The sequence below is a fragment of the Stereum hirsutum genome, assembly GCF_000264905.1.
Source record: "Stereum hirsutum FP-91666 SS1 unplaced genomic scaffold STEHIscaffold_11, whole genome shotgun sequence".
Lineage (NCBI taxonomy): Eukaryota > Fungi > Basidiomycota > Agaricomycetes > Russulales > Stereaceae > Stereum > Stereum hirsutum.
The window spans coordinates 47,762-64,032 of NW_006763141.1; the positions used below are offsets into that span (position 1 = coordinate 47,762).

The following is a 16,271-nucleotide window of genomic DNA, read 5'->3' on the forward strand; positions in this document are numbered from 1 at the left end:
TTCCACCCCCAACACACCGTTCCCATTCTCAGAGTCCTGCAGGCCTTAGACTCGAACATACTGGACTGCGGTGACTGGAAACCCCGTCCTTGTGACGTCGTCAACGAAGAACAGGCGTGAACTTGAAGGATAGATGCGCGGAACCAACGGTGTCATCTTTCGCGACAGAAGGTAGGTACACCTATACATAGTCCAGAATCGGAAACATGATCTCATACACGCAACCGCTCGATGCCACGTCTCATCGTCACTTAGAAAGTGGAATTGTTCTATGGATGTGATATGTCATTCATCACGCGTTGGGGCGATTTGTCTAGAAACCATACCTTGTATGTCGCAGACTCCGTGGCAGTGTCGTCTCCGGTCCCTTCGCTCCCCTGCGGTATCTTTAGGACTATCTACCCACCCTGTGCGATGAAATGATACAGCGTGTCAGACATGACAGAGGCGAAATGAGAGTGTTCAGTGGCATACATGGGTAAATTGGTCTGACAATTGAGGGGTGTCTGTATCTGTGTGTGTTCTCCTGCCGCCAGGCCTGATCGCATTAGACTAAGATTACCAGAAGGAATCGCGAAGTCGAGGGTTGACATAACTTGAGTGCTCCCTCTAACGTAATCACGGGCATTCAGATTTGCGAGGAATGTGCTAAAATATAGGGAGCAAAAGGGTAGCTCCGTGATTGTATAGTAGAGAGTTGTGGGCGAGGCGGCCAACTGCGGTGATTCAGATCCATGAGCGAGTTGATACAAATTCTGCATGGAATACACTTACCAGGATGAGTGTGACTGACGCTGTGATCGCAGTAAGAAGTGTGCTGTTTACGATTAGCACAATGACCCGATTAATCATCTGTTTCGATCTGGAATAAGGACATGTTCGTCAGGATGGAAGGATCATGTCAGACGTCAACACAAGATACTGACCTCTTGAGCTGGGGGTTTTTCATATCAGCGAGTGTCCAAACCATAATAACAGCAACGGCGATGTCCACGGCAACTGAAGCAGCCCGTATGGATAGATTGATGTTCTGTCATGTTGCTCGCATCAATCACTATTTCAATTGCCCAGAGAGCCACTTACGAGTTCACGCGGGGTGGAGAGCGTGGTGATTCGTCGTCCGTATCTAGATACATAGTGAAAGTCAATTCTAGTACTTATACTCAGAAGAGCCAGATTCAGATACCCGAATACAAGGTATACTTAGTATAAGTCCATTCGTTAGTGCATCGACTTAGAATTGCACACGAGTGGACACACTAATTATCCCGACTATACTTATTATATCGATTAACGGTGTCTTTGATTTAGTGAGTCGGAAGGGTACACACCTACGTCCCAGGAGGCGAGGACAACCTATGCAAGGCCACTATGACTTTCACGGTACAAATCTCTGAGAGGAAGCTTGCGTACAAGGAAGATAGGTAATATCCAGTGTTTTTTGTTGACTAGAACAAATTGCTCGATTCGGGAGGATGAAGATTCGAATGAGGAGTAACATACCCAGGTATATTCTTCGAATGAACCATAATTGGACGATGTAAACAACTGCTGCCTATCAAATGGTCGATATGAGCTCGTGAATTGCATGCCGGGTGACTACTCTCATACTTCGATGGCGGAATGATCCTGAAGAGTGTCAACGTGGAGCAAGATATCTCAAAGATAGAGCAAACATACCATTAGTTCTCTGGCCAAAGTCAGACAGAGGTATTCAGTGAATGATATCGAACAGGATTTCAAGGCGTACATTTGTTGTTGATTCAGGAGAGACAAATCTCCCCAGTTTCGTACGAGTACCTTGAAGTCTGTTGCTCTTGTGAGTTATTTCACCTTCTAACCGTGAAAAGTGAGGACACACTCGACTTGATAATCATGACCTCGCTCGCGGTATCCAAACACCTAGATCCAGACGGACATCTTGAGTCTACCCACTTCTCTGAGCAGGGACACGACAGGTGTAGCAGCAATCTCACCATAGGAAAGCTACCTGTATTTGGCATCAATGGATCGTTCGTGACATATTTAATGAAACGGAGTTACCAAAGCCTTTAACGCTCCATGGTCCATACCACAGCTGGACAGGGAGTGAGGCAGTGTCAGCATCAAACCTCACAGACAGACAGCTTGGCACTCACTTCATGAAATAGAGGAAGCTTTAGTTGGTAGCGGTCAAAATCCTGGGCTATTCGATATGATTAGAAGATTGCGCACGTTTGAAAACTCGAACACCCCCAAATGACTGCCGATAAGAACGATCCGACCAAGACAGCACCGAACGTGGACATAAGGTCGAGTATAACTGGATTCTCAGGTGTGGCCATAGCTGTCGGGGGTGATAACGATGTACTGAACACTGTAGTTGTATGTGGGTACGTTGTCGGCTGGATCGAAGGTTGACTTGCGTGGGGCGACAGGAAGCGCCCAGGCTGTACTAAATTATAAGTCATGTTACGGCGCAATGATGGGTGATGCGAGAAAAGAAACCTTTGTATCACTTGACAAGCTTGACAGGCTCGTCAGTAGTTATTATTTATAACGCGGCCATTTCATTGCTTTTTCTTTAAAAAAACACCAGTACCTATCTGAGGTCGTCACACACTTGAAGCATCAAAGGCAATTTAGATTCGATGGTGCTTCAATCTATATTTGTGTGTATAAAAGCGGGAGAAGGTACTCCATTCTTGATCTTTGCCTGGGTAACGCGGAGCGCGCGAAGATGTTATTGTGGGTGATGCTATGCAATGGCGGGTGCCTAGTAGAGTTCGCGAGTAGTCGCTGACTGCAGACCGTTCACATCATGATTTCCTAGAATGGACCTACTAGTACTGGCAGATACTAGTCAATACTCTTCCATGGTCGTCCCCATAACTCTACCTGCCAGGCATTGATATATCTTGGTACAAGGAAAATCAGACGGTAAGCAGGAGCACAACTAGCGATGAACAAGATCAAGGTTGATGCGATAGTGTCCTCGGCGTCGGCATGAGAGGAGAGACGCCATGTCTGCACCGTGAAACGCTTGTAACCGCAATCTGGCCAACAAAGTTGTTTGCTGCTGTTTTGCAACGTCAAGCGCCACAGTAGTTGCACACAGACACCCCTAACCCCATTTTAGGTGCATGTCCGTCGGTTCTGTGTATGATATGAATCATTGTACTTCCTCTTGCACGTTATAGTTCGACGACAATGTACGAGGCTCCCTACCCTCCTTACGACCCCGTCGACACATCAGGGTACGCATTGTACAGTCCTTGATATATGGCATCTCCTCATTCCCCTATTCTCTAGTTTCTCGTGAGTCTACCACTCCGCTTTGCTCGACCGACAGCGCGTCCATATGTATGGCGTTCACTTCGTGCGCCTCTAGTTATCAAACAGTGGTCAAGCGATGGCCCGTCATATTGACCGGAATCATTGACACAATCTATCGCACTAATCACGACCTGTCATTGTCGTCTGATCCTGACATGTCCAAACTTGGCGATGTATCTGCGGTGGACCAGGAAACGCGCGAAAGGATCGAGGAAGGGAAGAGACTGATTGAGAAGTTAAGCAAGTTGAAGTATGAGATGGGCAGGGATAGGCCTCTGGAGTGCGTAATATCCGTGTGCGACATCAACTCGGTGTTTTATAGCTTCGTCATTATCCTGCAGAGCTGTTCCGGATGACGGGGAACCCTTGGTGAAGGTGTACAACGATGAACTAGAGAAACTCTCGAGCCAAGGAAAAGGGACGTGGTTCACGGCACCTTGGCTGTATGCTGAGTGAGCTACACTTTCGGCTCGGCTCATGAACGTCGACTGACCGACGCATCTTTACGTCGTGCGTAGATGCTACTTGTGAGCAGTCTCCACATCGAGCAGTCTTCCCAGGATGGCTCATGTCTTCAAAGATACCGTTTTCTCCGTGCCTACTTCTCCCGGACTAAGTACTGGCGTACCTTTGACCCGTTCCGAGGCCAGAAGGAATCCACATTTCAAGCTAGTGGTACGGCGATATACCGTACGTAGCACATGTATCTCCCCTTGACTGCGAACGATGTACTCACGGGTGCATCCGACTCAGAGCTTGCCACAACAATGCATGAATTGGAGGCCGAAAAATCTGCCCTGATATCTGATCCGGACAAGCTGGTCATCATCTTCCGAGAGATGATTCAGATGTGTCTATGGTATGCCAAATGTTCGCTCTTTATCGACGTTTGTAGTTGTACTCACGCTCTGGCCTTAGGGGTAATGCTACCGTGAGTCTTGCCGCTTTTTTTATTCCCCTCGGCAATGAGTATAACGTTCTACTTCTAGGATCTATCTCTGTTGACTCACATGTCCCACTCGGACATACAAGATCTTCAGACAGTCGGCAAGGATGCCCAAGCCGCTCGCAAAGAGTTCATACTGAAAGATGACCAAGAGCGTGTCTGGGATCATATCAAGACCCTCTCCCCGGATTCCCGAGTCGACTTTGTGCTGGATAATGGTAGGCCGACACTGATCTCTCATTGTGTAGTAGTCCGCGCCTGACTTTAGACTCTACAGCTGGTTTTGAGGTAGATGTTTGTCATTCGCGTTGATGTGGTAGGCTAACGATCCTTGAAGCTTTTCACAGACTTCGTTTTCGCCGACTTTCTCGTAACATACACGCCTTACGTTTCTCGCGTCGTTTTCCAGTACGTTCCTCTTTCTCGTCCCCTCCTGATTCGCTTCTGAACTTACCACCTTTCGTTCACTAAGTCCAAAAATCATTCCCTGGTTTGTCTCCGATGTCACGCCCACCGACTTCAAACAAACCTTCGCCTCCCTTCTCTCTCCCGCATTCTTCCCTTCATCTCCTACTGCCTCCTCGAAGCCATCACCTTCACAACAGCACCTACACGCCATGGTGCTCCGCTGGCAATCGTACCTCGAGAACGGTATATTCGCTCTCTCTGTTCCGCTTGATACACCATTAGGCGGCGACGTCACCGTGGGTACAAATGGACAGAAGAATGTGGTCGTGAATTTGGAGAAGAATGGTGTCAATGAAGCAAGCTTTTGGACGGGTCCATGGCCATATTGGGATATGAAGGAATTGGCTCCAGAGCTTTGGACAACGTTGAGTGAGAGTGGTCTTGTCATTTTTAAGGTCGGTCTCCGACATGGGAAACGTTATGCACAGTCACTCACTACGCTATGTTTTCGTGATCACCCCCGTAGGGAGACCTCAAGTGAGTTTTTGGTTCTTGAACCACATGGACGGAGGAGATTGATAGCACATCTTGCTTCCTTGTTATACTCCTGCAGCTACCGAAAGTATGCACCGGGCACTGTCCCTTATCTTTATTGTTAGTCTGAGCTCACCGTCGACGTTTAATCCATCTAGGTTAACCGGTGATATCAAGTGGCCTGTCTCCACGCCCTTCGAGATCGCCGTTGGTACGTCATTAATCTTCACTTCAATAAGCTACTCTTTGTTCTGATACATTCATGGCCCTATCCACAGGTCCACTCGCCGGCTCATTCCCTCTTCTCAGCCTGCGAACCAATAAAGCAGACGTGGCAGTTGGTGTACCTCAAGCTGTGGCAGACGAGCTGGACAAGAAGGGCGAGAAATGGAGAGTCAGTGGAAAGTACGTTTTTACATTCCTCTCTGGAGCCGTGTCGTATGTGAGCGTATTGCCCGAGACGTCGATGTTGATCGCCCGTCTTCTATCGGTTCAGATACGCGCTAGTATCGTTCATTCCCAAAGGATCTCAAGCATAGCTATCGATCAGGAAGTGTAGAACAAAGAAAATTCTAGAGTACGCCTATCGTTTGTTTATCCGAGTGGGGTAGTATCATGCTGACTTTGATCGGTATAGATAGAGACGCAGTGCGCAGAAAGAATATCCTGAATGTAGCCATCTCGTGTAACGGAGCATAGAAAAAGGTGTAGTCTAGAGAAGTAACAATGAGGTTCTTTCAGATCCATGTCACGAGGGCTTCAATAATAGACCAATGCGGTGGGATCATCTAGTTCTCCCAGATCGATACGGTCCGGGGGAAATGGATGGACCAGAGAGTTCGATGTCGAATACATGGTGTGCTATGTCAGATGATCCAGGTATGCGAGAGAAGTTGGGTGACTACGTCTATAAAATGTGTGTCCTTAGAACCTTGCGTTACCTTGCTCAATCTTGAGATTTGTGCTATCAAGAACAAACTCTTGTTATCATGGATCAACAACAGCGAGGCCTAGTAGTAGGCTACGACGGGCGTTTGTTCTCAAATAAGTCGGTTTGTCTTTGCTCAGCTCTTTTCAAGTGGTTCTTGGTGGGCGTTCACAGTCGTCCAGTTCTAACCAGGCTGAAGACAATCAAAGAACCTAGATTTCATTTCGCAATACCTGAGGGTGGGGAATTGAATGGTTACGCATGAACTGAACGTTGGACGCGGATGGTAGCCTCTTGTTTGAGCCATAACAAGAACTATGGAACAAATATCGAAAACCAACAGAGTACTAGTGCTACCATAGGTTTGGAATGGTGGGCCGTTCGAACAACACAATGAAGAAGGGGAAGGCCGGTGCCATAACGGAAAGACAGTGCGAAAGGCCATAGAGGGATGAACAATAAATAAAATCGAAAACAATGAAAAACGGTTGTGGGCGGATGAGGTTCAGGCGCAATAACGACAGGATATGGGTGGTTTTTACGACCCAAGATATGTATGTCCTATCTCAATCGGTGGTGGCAATAGAAGTGGCGGCCGGCGCTTGAACAGCAGATAAACTGGCTGGCAGAACGGTGCTGTCCAAGGAGGACGAGGTGGGTGCCAACTCTTCGACCTGTTCCACGTCTCGAGCTCAATGATACAGCATTACGGTCTAGTGCATCGAGGAAACATACTGGTATGAGAGCACCTCGGCAGTCTGACATGCACATCCTGCTCCAGTATGAAGAGGATCTCAAGCCACGCAAGAAGCCCATGCCAGCATGCGGTGGCAACGGAGTAGCGAGCGCATTATCAACTGCCATGTAACCAGATCATTAGTCCATCGTAGGTTAACGTTCGTAATGACAGCGGACTTACGCTGAAGGAGAGAAACCATGAACAAAAGAGCGAGGGAGATGTCAAAGCGCATTATATGACAGTCGGGAGATTGCAGAGAATTGAGCTGGGTCGGGGCAGGTTTGTCGAAGGGGCCTGTTTGATTGTGTTTGCACCAGTAGCTCTCGAGCCCTTCTTATACCAGACTTGAAGTCATTCGACTTGGCCCAGGCAGATGGATAGACGGACGGCAATAAAATCTCGGTGGCGAAAGTCCAAATGGGCTTAAAGTTACTGGTAAGCGACCCGTACAACCGCACATGGTTTACTACACGACCGGTCGGACAGAGAATCAATGTTGACGATCGTCGTACATGCCCACGGATGATTTTGCCAGAACCCATAAATATGAATATACAAAAACATTCTATATTAGATTATCAACACACGCATGTCGGCCACCTGAGTGACGAGTCCACTTGAGCTAAGAGCTCTTGTACATCGCCGCGTACAATGTGCTCTTGAATAGGAGTGGATTTCAAAGTCTCTCCAGCACCGCTCGTTTCGAAACACGGGTGGCGGAGATTCCCAGAATCAACGCGGCGCGTAACGTTGATGCGTAGTAGACGACGCAGTTTGCCATCACATCGTGAAGATGCACAGGTAGAGATGCACGTACGTGAAATGTTCCCAACCCCCTTGGCCACTGAACCTACACGTCCGCGTAACCAAGCTCCCCACATCAGAACACGCACGTCAAGGCTTCGCTTTGTCGGGTGCCGACGCTAGAAAGCAAACACAAGAAGGTCAACTCAGCATCGCCTGCTCGCCTATCACAAGGAAATCAAATCAGATGGTTGTCAGCTCTAGAAATGGTAGATTGAATGAACGGACGAAAGAGTTGATCGTTTTATTTCAGCGCCTTCAACCCAACGCGAGGCGAATGCCGGAAAGTGGGAGACGTCATCAGTCCTGAAACTGTGATCTCGTTTGAGACCTTGAGAACTCTCCATTGAGTCCAGAAAAGCCCAGACAGCTTCATGGTGTGAACCGCATGTCGTATGCAACGAGCACAGATAACACAGAGTTGTTGTTTCGTGGAGTGGATAGAGCGAGAGCGTGAGCGTGAGCCCGAGGCCGAGCAAGAAATTGCGCGACCCAGATGATGTTTGGCACGCAGGGTACAATCCACGACCTTCCAGTTGATATTCACACTATCATAGGTTGGAGCGCAGTGAAAAGTATAGCTGCTGTGATATGTGGGGCCGCGTCTGCTACAGATGCAAGATGGATGAGTTCAAGCTTGGTTCAAGCCAAGTTCGAAAGTTCGACCACGTCCGGCGACTTGGACAGCGGAGTTTGAATCTTATATTAGAGTCCGATTCTCCCCGATGTCCGTCGCGTATGGCGCCACTGTTCCTCCTCCACCCAACCTCCACCTCCACATTCTTTCATTAGCCATGTCTTGGGCGTTATGATAGATGAACATCGTGCAGTCCTTTCACACCTCTCTCGTCTTCAGAACGTTTTTATGAATGTGTAAAGAGGAAACACTTAGATCGCTGAATATCGGTGAACCACTAGCAGGCCCAAAACGCTTTGCCGAGTACTTCAGACTGGGTGCTCATCGTCTTTGTCCCTATTGCAACGGGGTGAGCGTATTATGAGACACATCTCCCTCGTCGGGCGCTGTCGTCCAAACTCTCGCCCCACTCATGCGTGTCGTCGATGCGACAGGGACTGTGCCACCATTCACCAGCGCTTACTTGCACACAGGCTACTACAATAGCATCGATAATCTCGCCCTGCTATCGCCAGTTATCAGAGGTGCTCTTGCGGCTTTCATCTTACATGTCGGATTTTCCCAACCTCTACTCCTTCTGGCATGGCCGTCCTCATTGAAAATGCATGCCCGCTAACCGCCGCATCCTCGCAAGAACCTAGGCGTCTAGCTGTTCGTTTCCTCTGATAGCTTACCACGGTTTGAGGCAGAATAATTAATATCGGTACAACCCTTCCAAAGCTTCCAGGCCTCAAAACGCTATCGTGCTCTTGAACTCCACTTTAATGTTGCTCCTATGTGTTCAGATCGGCCTAGCTGGTTCTTCTATCGGATCCGAGTCCTATATCCATCGTCTTCCAACTATTTCTAGGTCGAACCATCGTACCAAATTCCGAGAACAGTCGCTGATCAGAAGACGTTTCATTTCGATAACGGTGAGCTTTGAACTCTGTGAACCTTACCGGAGCCAGTACAGGCAACCCTTCTTTCATAGTCCTATCTTCGCCGTGAGTCTTCATAAGTTTCGTCTGGTATCTAAAACTGTACTTTGTATCACTCAATTGCTTACAGCTTGCGATACGATTCTATGCAGGCTGCAACGGCGGGGATATCTTTCGTTCCCCTTGTTTCGTCATTTATAAGGCGCGCGGAACAGTCAGTCGGATAGAGAGGCGATCTAGGACCTGTGCGCTCCGAAGTGGGATTTCGGTCCATCATCTGTCCTTCCTTTTCGACATTCGTACCGAATAATAGACCCCCTCTTGCATGCCTGGACGCGAGTGAGACTTGGTCACGAGCCGGAAATGTCAAGTCAGCGACCAAGACGATTACAAGTATGACGCAGTAGTTCTCATCCGACTCCATATCATTGATGTGGTAGCATAACGGTGGCGCTATACTGAGATCTCAGAGACGTAAACATCCCGTCCTAGAGTTCTGGGGGAAACCTGGAGGCGAGCTGAAGCGCGTTTGGTTGAAGTGGGCCACGGAGGGATGTTTGCAGTACTCGTTGTTCTGTTCTGTCCTTTGAATGAAGACTCCACGAAGTAAATATGGATGCTATCACCACCAAAATAACCATGATTGCTGGGACATTCCGGATAAGAGGGTACCCGAGAAGACAGCGAGAAACGGAAAGGGGAAAGACGGCGGATGGGAAAGAGTCGCGAGATCACGTGGCTGCCTGTCTCGCTAGGGAGCCACGACTGAAAGGGACTCGCGACTCCTGCCCTCGACCTCCACCCTCACCTCCTCAGTCACTATAAAGACCGCCTTACCCTCAGCCCTCCCCCCTCCTGCTCTTCCTCCCCCCTCCCACATACCTACGACTACCGTCTGCATTGTCTTTACCCGAGCGAGAGAAAGTCAGCATGGAGGACATCGTCTACCGTCCTTATAATGGTGAATCAGACTTGCAGCATATCATTGCACTTGTTCAGAATGAGCTCAGCGAGCCATATGTCATTTACACTTACCGGTACTTCCTCCACCAGTGGTAAGTCTTCTCACATGTAGGTCATTGGGCAGGGCAATATTTAATGACGTTTCACAGGCCTCAGCTTTCTTTCCTTGTACGTGCGGCCGTCGGAGTCAGACAGGAGTTTTCGACTTATCATACGTTTTCCTTTAGGCATATCCAGCAGATGCCACCGCTAGCTCCGCACCTATTGGCGTGATAGTCTGCAAGCAGAGCATGCACCGCGAGCGCACCAACCGTGGCTATATCGCTATGCTGAGCGTATCTAAGTCCTGGCGCAAGCGTGGAATAGGTACGTGCGCCTAATTCACACGTCTTCACCCACCCGCTCACAAGTCCTTGCTCTCTTCTACTTTGCCTATGGCCACGCAATGTCACTTTATCCCGGATCGGATGTCGGATTCAATTGGACCCGTATTGGACGTGTTGTTGTCGCGTTGTTGTCGCGTCGGCGTGCCGTGACCTGCACATGCGCGCGCTTCTAATCGTTGTTGGGGTCGAACGTGCGTAGCCAGCGCTCTCGTACGCCACTCCATGGAGGCCATGAAGTCCAGTGGCGTCGAAGAAGTATGTCCTATCATGAGCTTTGTTCCTGTTCCCTCCTTCTCAACAACATCTGTCTTCTTTGTTGCCAACTACATCCAGATCGTCCTTGAGACCGAACACGACAACGCTGCTGCCCTTTCCCTCTACGCCTCCCTTGGCTTCGTCCGTGAGAAACGTCTTCACCGTTTCTATCTCAATGGCAAAGACGCTTTCCGTCTTATCCTTGCTCTCGACCCGTCCTCCCCCAAGAACGGCATCCCGATACGTTTGAAAGATGCTCGGGCGGACAGCTCCGGCGCGGGCAGCAGCTTGGGTAGCGAGAGCACGCTGAGTGCGGATGGTGACGACGATGAAGAGGAGCCGAACGTGGGGAACTTGGCGAAGTTGAGGTGGAAGGTGAGCAACCTGAGGGCTTCGAGGATGGTGGCGATGTGGGCGCCCGATGAAGACTACGTGTCGGGTCGCTGAATGATGACTGTGATCGAACACTTTCTTCGTCTCTTGGAGATTATGGAATCCCCGCATATCCCCAACTGTTTCTTGCTGACGCGAAGTCTTCCATGCTACTCTTCGTCGTCGATGTCTTGCAATGTCCTTCTTCCTTTTTCTCTTCATTCTCCTCATTGTATCACCTCTTCAAATTCCTTCCTCTCTGTTCTTCTTGGGCTTGCAATCTTCTCGCCTTTTTTTCCTACTGGTCTCCATATCTCCCTGTTCTCATTCAATATGTGATAAGACTGTACTAGTTAATGCTCCCTGTGTCTCGTCTCTTCTGTCCCGTTCCTCTTCGTCCCATTTCTTTTCGTCTCCTTTGTACGACAACTTGTGCCCTCCACTCATATTATACATACGTACGATTGATACCCGTATCAACGAACATTTCCTGCAGCTTCCCACAACCAAGGCTTGCACATGCATGCCCTCTCGCTTGTTCCCATGTAGCAAACCTGTTGACTCTCGGGGGGACGTAACTGTCAGGTCCTGGGTACGTCTTGGTCTTGCACGCAAGTGTTCGAATCGTCTATAATACATGGTGCATATGGTTTCCAATGGCACTTCTCGTACCCTCTGCGGTGCAAATCGGTTGTATCATTCTAAGGCCACATACCATCTTGAGCAGGGAAATTCGCTGGCAGCATAGAGGAGTTTTGACGTACTTCACCGATTGATCTATAGCCATGTCCACATTTCTTCACCCCGTTTCCCATCCCATTCAACCTCGGCCACAACCTCCCTCAACGATCTGACGGTCTCCTCGCCGATGTTACATTCGAAGATGCAAAGTTTATCCAACCGTACCGCGCCTCGATTCGCACGCGTCGTGAGGACTTCTCGAAATCTCGCACACCACGTCTCCTCGTCAACGCCAGGCTCATAGCAGATACGCCGTAATCTGATGGAGTTGAGCTTCAGGGCCACCGTCGTTGTCCATGTGTCATCCTGAAAGGCATATCTAGCGAGGGTAGAAGGGAGATAGGCTACCCATTGGTCGGGGATGTCTAGTGCCTCGAGGTTAGGCATCGCGTCGAGAAGACGCCTGAACATGACTGGCCCTGAGTCGTGGTTGAAGAGTGTGTCATTAAGATACAACGAGCGGATGGTGGACCAATCGATTGCGAAGAGGAAATGTTGAAGAGCTTCAATGTCGACGATCTCCCTAGGTCCACCACAGACGTTTTGTAGAGTGGTGTTGAACACGGAGCGGCCGCCATCAGTCCAGAGACCCGGGGCGAGTTCGAAATGTATGTGTTCGGGAGAAGGGAAAAGATATAGCGACATGAATGAAGGACAAAGAGGTATAAAGACCCTCAGGCGTTCTGTAACCATCTGGGAGAATGAATTCCACGCCTCCTGGGGGTGATGACTCACTCTGAAACGTAGAGCGAGCTTAGCGGAAGGGGGTATTACCAGAGAATGGTAGAACTCCAGCACATCCGATACGTCTCCTTGTAGGTGAAGTGACTGGAGGTGGAGAAGATGTATGGAATGAGGTCTCAGGGCGACTGCGTGGGCAGTAAAAGCAGGTAGGGCGTCGCTGATCTCGAGTATACGCAGTGACGGAATCTCTTGGAGGATGGCTAGGAATTCTGCAGCGGTGGGACGAAGGGTGCCAGCAGGTGATGCTGTGGGAGAAGTAGAAACCGATGATAACAGATCGCTTGAATAATGTGTGATCTTGAGGACTGAGAGGCCTCGGAACAGCGATGTCCGTGCCCAAGGCACAAAGCAATATTGCAGCTCGAGGATCCGGAGGTTCGGCGCCTCAGACAGGAAGTGAAGAGGTAAGTTGATCGGGTGGCGCGGATATAATCCCAGCTCAAAAGTCAGTCTGAACTCCTGCAACAGTGCGGTTGGTTTATCGAAGGAGTCGACCATGTCCTGGATTACCCGCCAGTCATCGGTGCAATTAATGTGGAGTCGTTGAACATGAGACGCGTGGTCGGATATGATAGTGGATACAAGGTCTTTGGCGAAGAGTTTTGATGAGTCCCATGCGATTGTAAGAAGTGTTGACCTCGCCCTCTCCATCATCTGGGTGGCCCAAATGGGCCCGAGACAGAATACAATATCACTCCAAAGAACCGAGGCGTCCAGTGCAATCTGGCGCCATGGACGACAGACATGTGTCGCCTTGATCCAGCCAAGATCGTATTTGCTACCGCCGATACGTGCAATACGATGCGGAGGATCGTCGATGACAAGAAATGAGAAAATGGTGTATACCAGTTCGTTGTGGAGCGTGTGGATGGGTGCCATCATTCTGGGAAACGCGCTGGCTTCTAGTTGTTTATCTGAAAGAAAATGAGTAATGGTGTTTTGAGGGAAAAAAGGAAATGGGATGTGCGTACGTAGGTATCTAGACGATATAGCGCTATAGAGTTCCGGTTCCGTTTGGACACGTCAGGTCTGGTCAGGACAAGTCTTAAATTTATGGTGAGGCAACCGCAAGCGCGGCGTGTTTGGCCATTGTTTGGTCCCTGCGAACTGGTGCCGGCAGCCAGTTCGGAAAGAGAGGGACCGTGCACGCGAGTGGCTTATGACGCGCAGAGCTTTTATAATCGCGAAGAGGCATTGGTATAGCAAGCCACCGGACAGTGACAGGGCTCCTTTCGCAAGGCGAGGGTGGTTTTTGCCAGGGTCGGATTCTTCACCACCTGGTGAATCACCTTCCACTCTCATGTCGCAGAAGATACAGTCACAGTCACCGGTGCCAGGATTTGCAGATCCTTTCGACCCTAAGCCGAGGAAATTCTCAGAAACGCCGAGACCAACCACGTCAGCGACCTCAGACCTCAAGGCATCACCGCACCCGCTGCACGATCTAGTACTGCGAAGTAAGGAGCGGGCGACTCGACCGGGCGTAGCGGCGTTGCAGAACTTGGTCAAGAAAACCAAGCGGTTTAAACCTAGGTAGCGTTTACCATACATTTGTATATTCCTCCGACACACAACCAATAAAGGCATCGTATGTTTTACTTTCCTCAAATCCTTCGATGTTGAGCATTTAATCAGTCGTGCTTTCACCAGTCGTGCCCACTATGCGTATTCTGACTCCAAGGGGGCCATCTCAAGAATCTCGCCCTAGTATGGACCTTCGTTCAGTTCACGCCTGAAGACCATATCTTAGTGTTGCTACGCGACTGTCTATGTGAACTCGCCCGCGGACAACGCGATTGTTGAGCCTCGAGAATCGTTTGTTGGCATGTGACGAGAGTGACCAGGGAAAAGAGCACGGCACGCTTTAAAGTGACCAGTCATTTGAACCTCGGATCACCCTGATGAGCGAAATATCGTCATAACTCCCTGTGTCGCCCATCACGCATCTCTGCTTATAATATGTGGTGCAGAGCAGTCTTGAACTCCTGGGGTGTCATGTGCCAGCAGGTCACCTGGTACTCAGTGAAAGTGCGAACCAGCGGGAGAAGTGGCGCACAATTCAGGACTCCCCGTGTACCTATCCTATCATAAATACTCGGAAAAAATCGAAAGATTTAGTATATACGCAGGTCAGATTGGAACAGATTTTCTAAAATCATTCCTTTGAAATATTCTGCGATTTTGTTCCGGCTGATACGGGCATGATTTGTGCCTTGGCCATCACGGAAAACCGCCGAGTCCTGCAAGCTCATATATTTCGTTCGCAAGGTCATATATGGGATCCAATTGCTGAAATACTACTACAACAAGTAAAATGGGTTATGGTGCTCATTCACATATTGCAAGGCCTATAGCGAGGGTGCCCAAGTTACTACAAGCCCTCAAAATCTGTCCATGGGCCCGTCTCGGCTCGGTTGTACTTTTGGTTCTTCATTCTGACAACGTAGTCGAGTAACAAAAGCGCCGTTGTTAACGGCATCGTGCATTCAGAGTGATGATGAGAAACATTGCTACATATATGTATACGTGGGCAAGTGCGCAAGGTAGAGAAAGTATCCAGGAGGGAACATATACAGGTCGTGCAAAAAATAAAAATAAATGAATGAAAAAGTATCATAGATTGCTGATATCAAAAATTATATGCCTATATGTAGATGCGCACAATACGATGTGCTGAAAACGAGAGGGACAAGAAGTAAAGAACGACAAGGATGAGAGCATCAATGTCTCGGAGTCCTGAGGACGGAAGGACACATACCACGACGCGTCGCGAGCGACCGTGTTCGCGCTGCACAATGATGATGTCATCCCCTATTGCGAAGACGAAGCACAATGTCTGCTTCATCTTGTGCGGAGGGGATGTAGAAAGGGACGAGATTGTGTACGAACAGAGAAGGGAACGAAACAAACTATGTAGATCAAACACCTTCACGTCGACACTCCCTCGTCTTGCGAAAAGTCCAAGGCCATCATGTAGGGCGACACGAAAGAAAAGGCGTCGGGTAGCGTTAAGTGAAGGCCGATGGTGAAGACGAAGGAGGACCAGCGGGAGCTTCAAACTCGAGGGAAGAGCGGATGATGGCGGTACACCTCGAAAGGGATTCAGCCTGAAAATGATGAATGCGCTGGCAAGTCCCACGCTGAGTCCCAAACTGCACCTTCTTTGGTGACGCATCGATCCCGGCCGAGCTCGGCGGGTCTAGAAATGGGGCCGATCCCAAGATTCCGTAGCTTTCTAAACTCTAACGACCTGTTTCAGCGTAAATAAGCATTTTTAAGCGCAATACAATTGCACCTAACCCATGGCCACATTGCGCCACCATTTATCCGGCACAATTGATTGTGAGCCTCGGCGGGAATCCGTGATGTGTTTGCCACAGGATATTCCAGTGAGCAAGTTGTGTTATCCTTACAGTTTTACTTGCACTGACTTGTATCTAAAAATTTTCTGCAATGTTCGCTTTGACTCGTGCACAAGTTGTCTGACTGAAGGATTTACACTGCCAGCTTTCGTGCGAACCAAACAATGGCCAAACAGGACCCCTGCATTTGCGGGTCGAGCTCCCATCCTGGTGCGAC

General features: G+C 49.3%; 4 protein-coding genes across 4 annotated transcripts; 2 read left to right on the plus strand and 2 right to left on the minus strand.

Moving 5' to 3' along the window:
* Positions 1-398: 398 nt before the first annotated feature.
* Positions 399-2,324, minus strand: STEHIDRAFT_158883 (uncharacterized protein; the record flags this gene model as incomplete). Its single annotated transcript, XM_007306294.1, has 13 exons — positions 399-716; positions 775-862; positions 927-1,030; positions 1,092-1,126; positions 1,504-1,555; positions 1,612-1,629; positions 1,681-1,690; positions 1,751-1,808; positions 1,862-1,902; positions 1,977-1,990; positions 2,044-2,077; positions 2,139-2,156; positions 2,215-2,324. The coding sequence occupies 13 exons, from the start codon at positions 2,322-2,324 to the stop codon at positions 399-401; spliced, it is 900 nt and encodes a 299-aa protein (XP_007306356.1).
* An 865-nt stretch (positions 2,325-3,189) lies between these two features.
* Positions 3,190-5,742, plus strand: STEHIDRAFT_158884 (DUF89 domain-containing protein; the record flags this gene model as incomplete). The annotated part of the gene is made up of 17 exons (XM_007306295.1): positions 3,190-3,236; positions 3,292-3,297; positions 3,371-3,595; positions 3,657-3,767; positions 3,834-3,842; positions 3,896-4,005; positions 4,069-4,174; positions 4,234-4,246; positions 4,305-4,479; positions 4,539-4,549; positions 4,599-4,669; positions 4,734-5,124; positions 5,196-5,206; positions 5,283-5,291; positions 5,362-5,414; positions 5,482-5,608; positions 5,700-5,742. The coding sequence occupies 17 exons, from the start codon at positions 3,190-3,192 to the stop codon at positions 5,740-5,742; spliced, it is 1,518 nt and encodes a 505-aa protein (XP_007306357.1).
* Positions 5,743-10,103: 4,361 nt separating this feature from the next.
* On the plus strand, positions 10,104-11,772 carry STEHIDRAFT_123049 (acyl-CoA N-acyltransferase). Its single transcript, XM_007306296.1, has 5 exons — positions 10,104-10,286; positions 10,344-10,362; positions 10,422-10,560; positions 10,780-10,835; positions 10,914-11,772. The coding sequence occupies exons 1-5, from the start codon at positions 10,162-10,164 to the stop codon at positions 11,280-11,282; spliced, it is 708 nt and encodes a 235-aa protein (XP_007306358.1). The 5' UTR covers positions 10,104-10,161; the 3' UTR covers positions 11,283-11,772.
* Positions 11,773-11,867: 95 nt separating this feature from the next.
* Positions 11,868-13,574, minus strand: STEHIDRAFT_140575 (uncharacterized protein; the record flags this gene model as incomplete). The annotated part of the gene is made up of 2 exons (XM_007306297.1): positions 11,868-11,908; positions 11,975-13,574. One exon carries the CDS (start codon positions 13,572-13,574, stop codon positions 11,985-11,987), a length of 1,590 nt encoding a protein of 529 aa, XP_007306359.1. The 3' UTR covers positions 11,868-11,908; positions 11,975-11,984.
* Between the last annotated feature and the right edge of the window lie 2,697 nt (positions 13,575-16,271).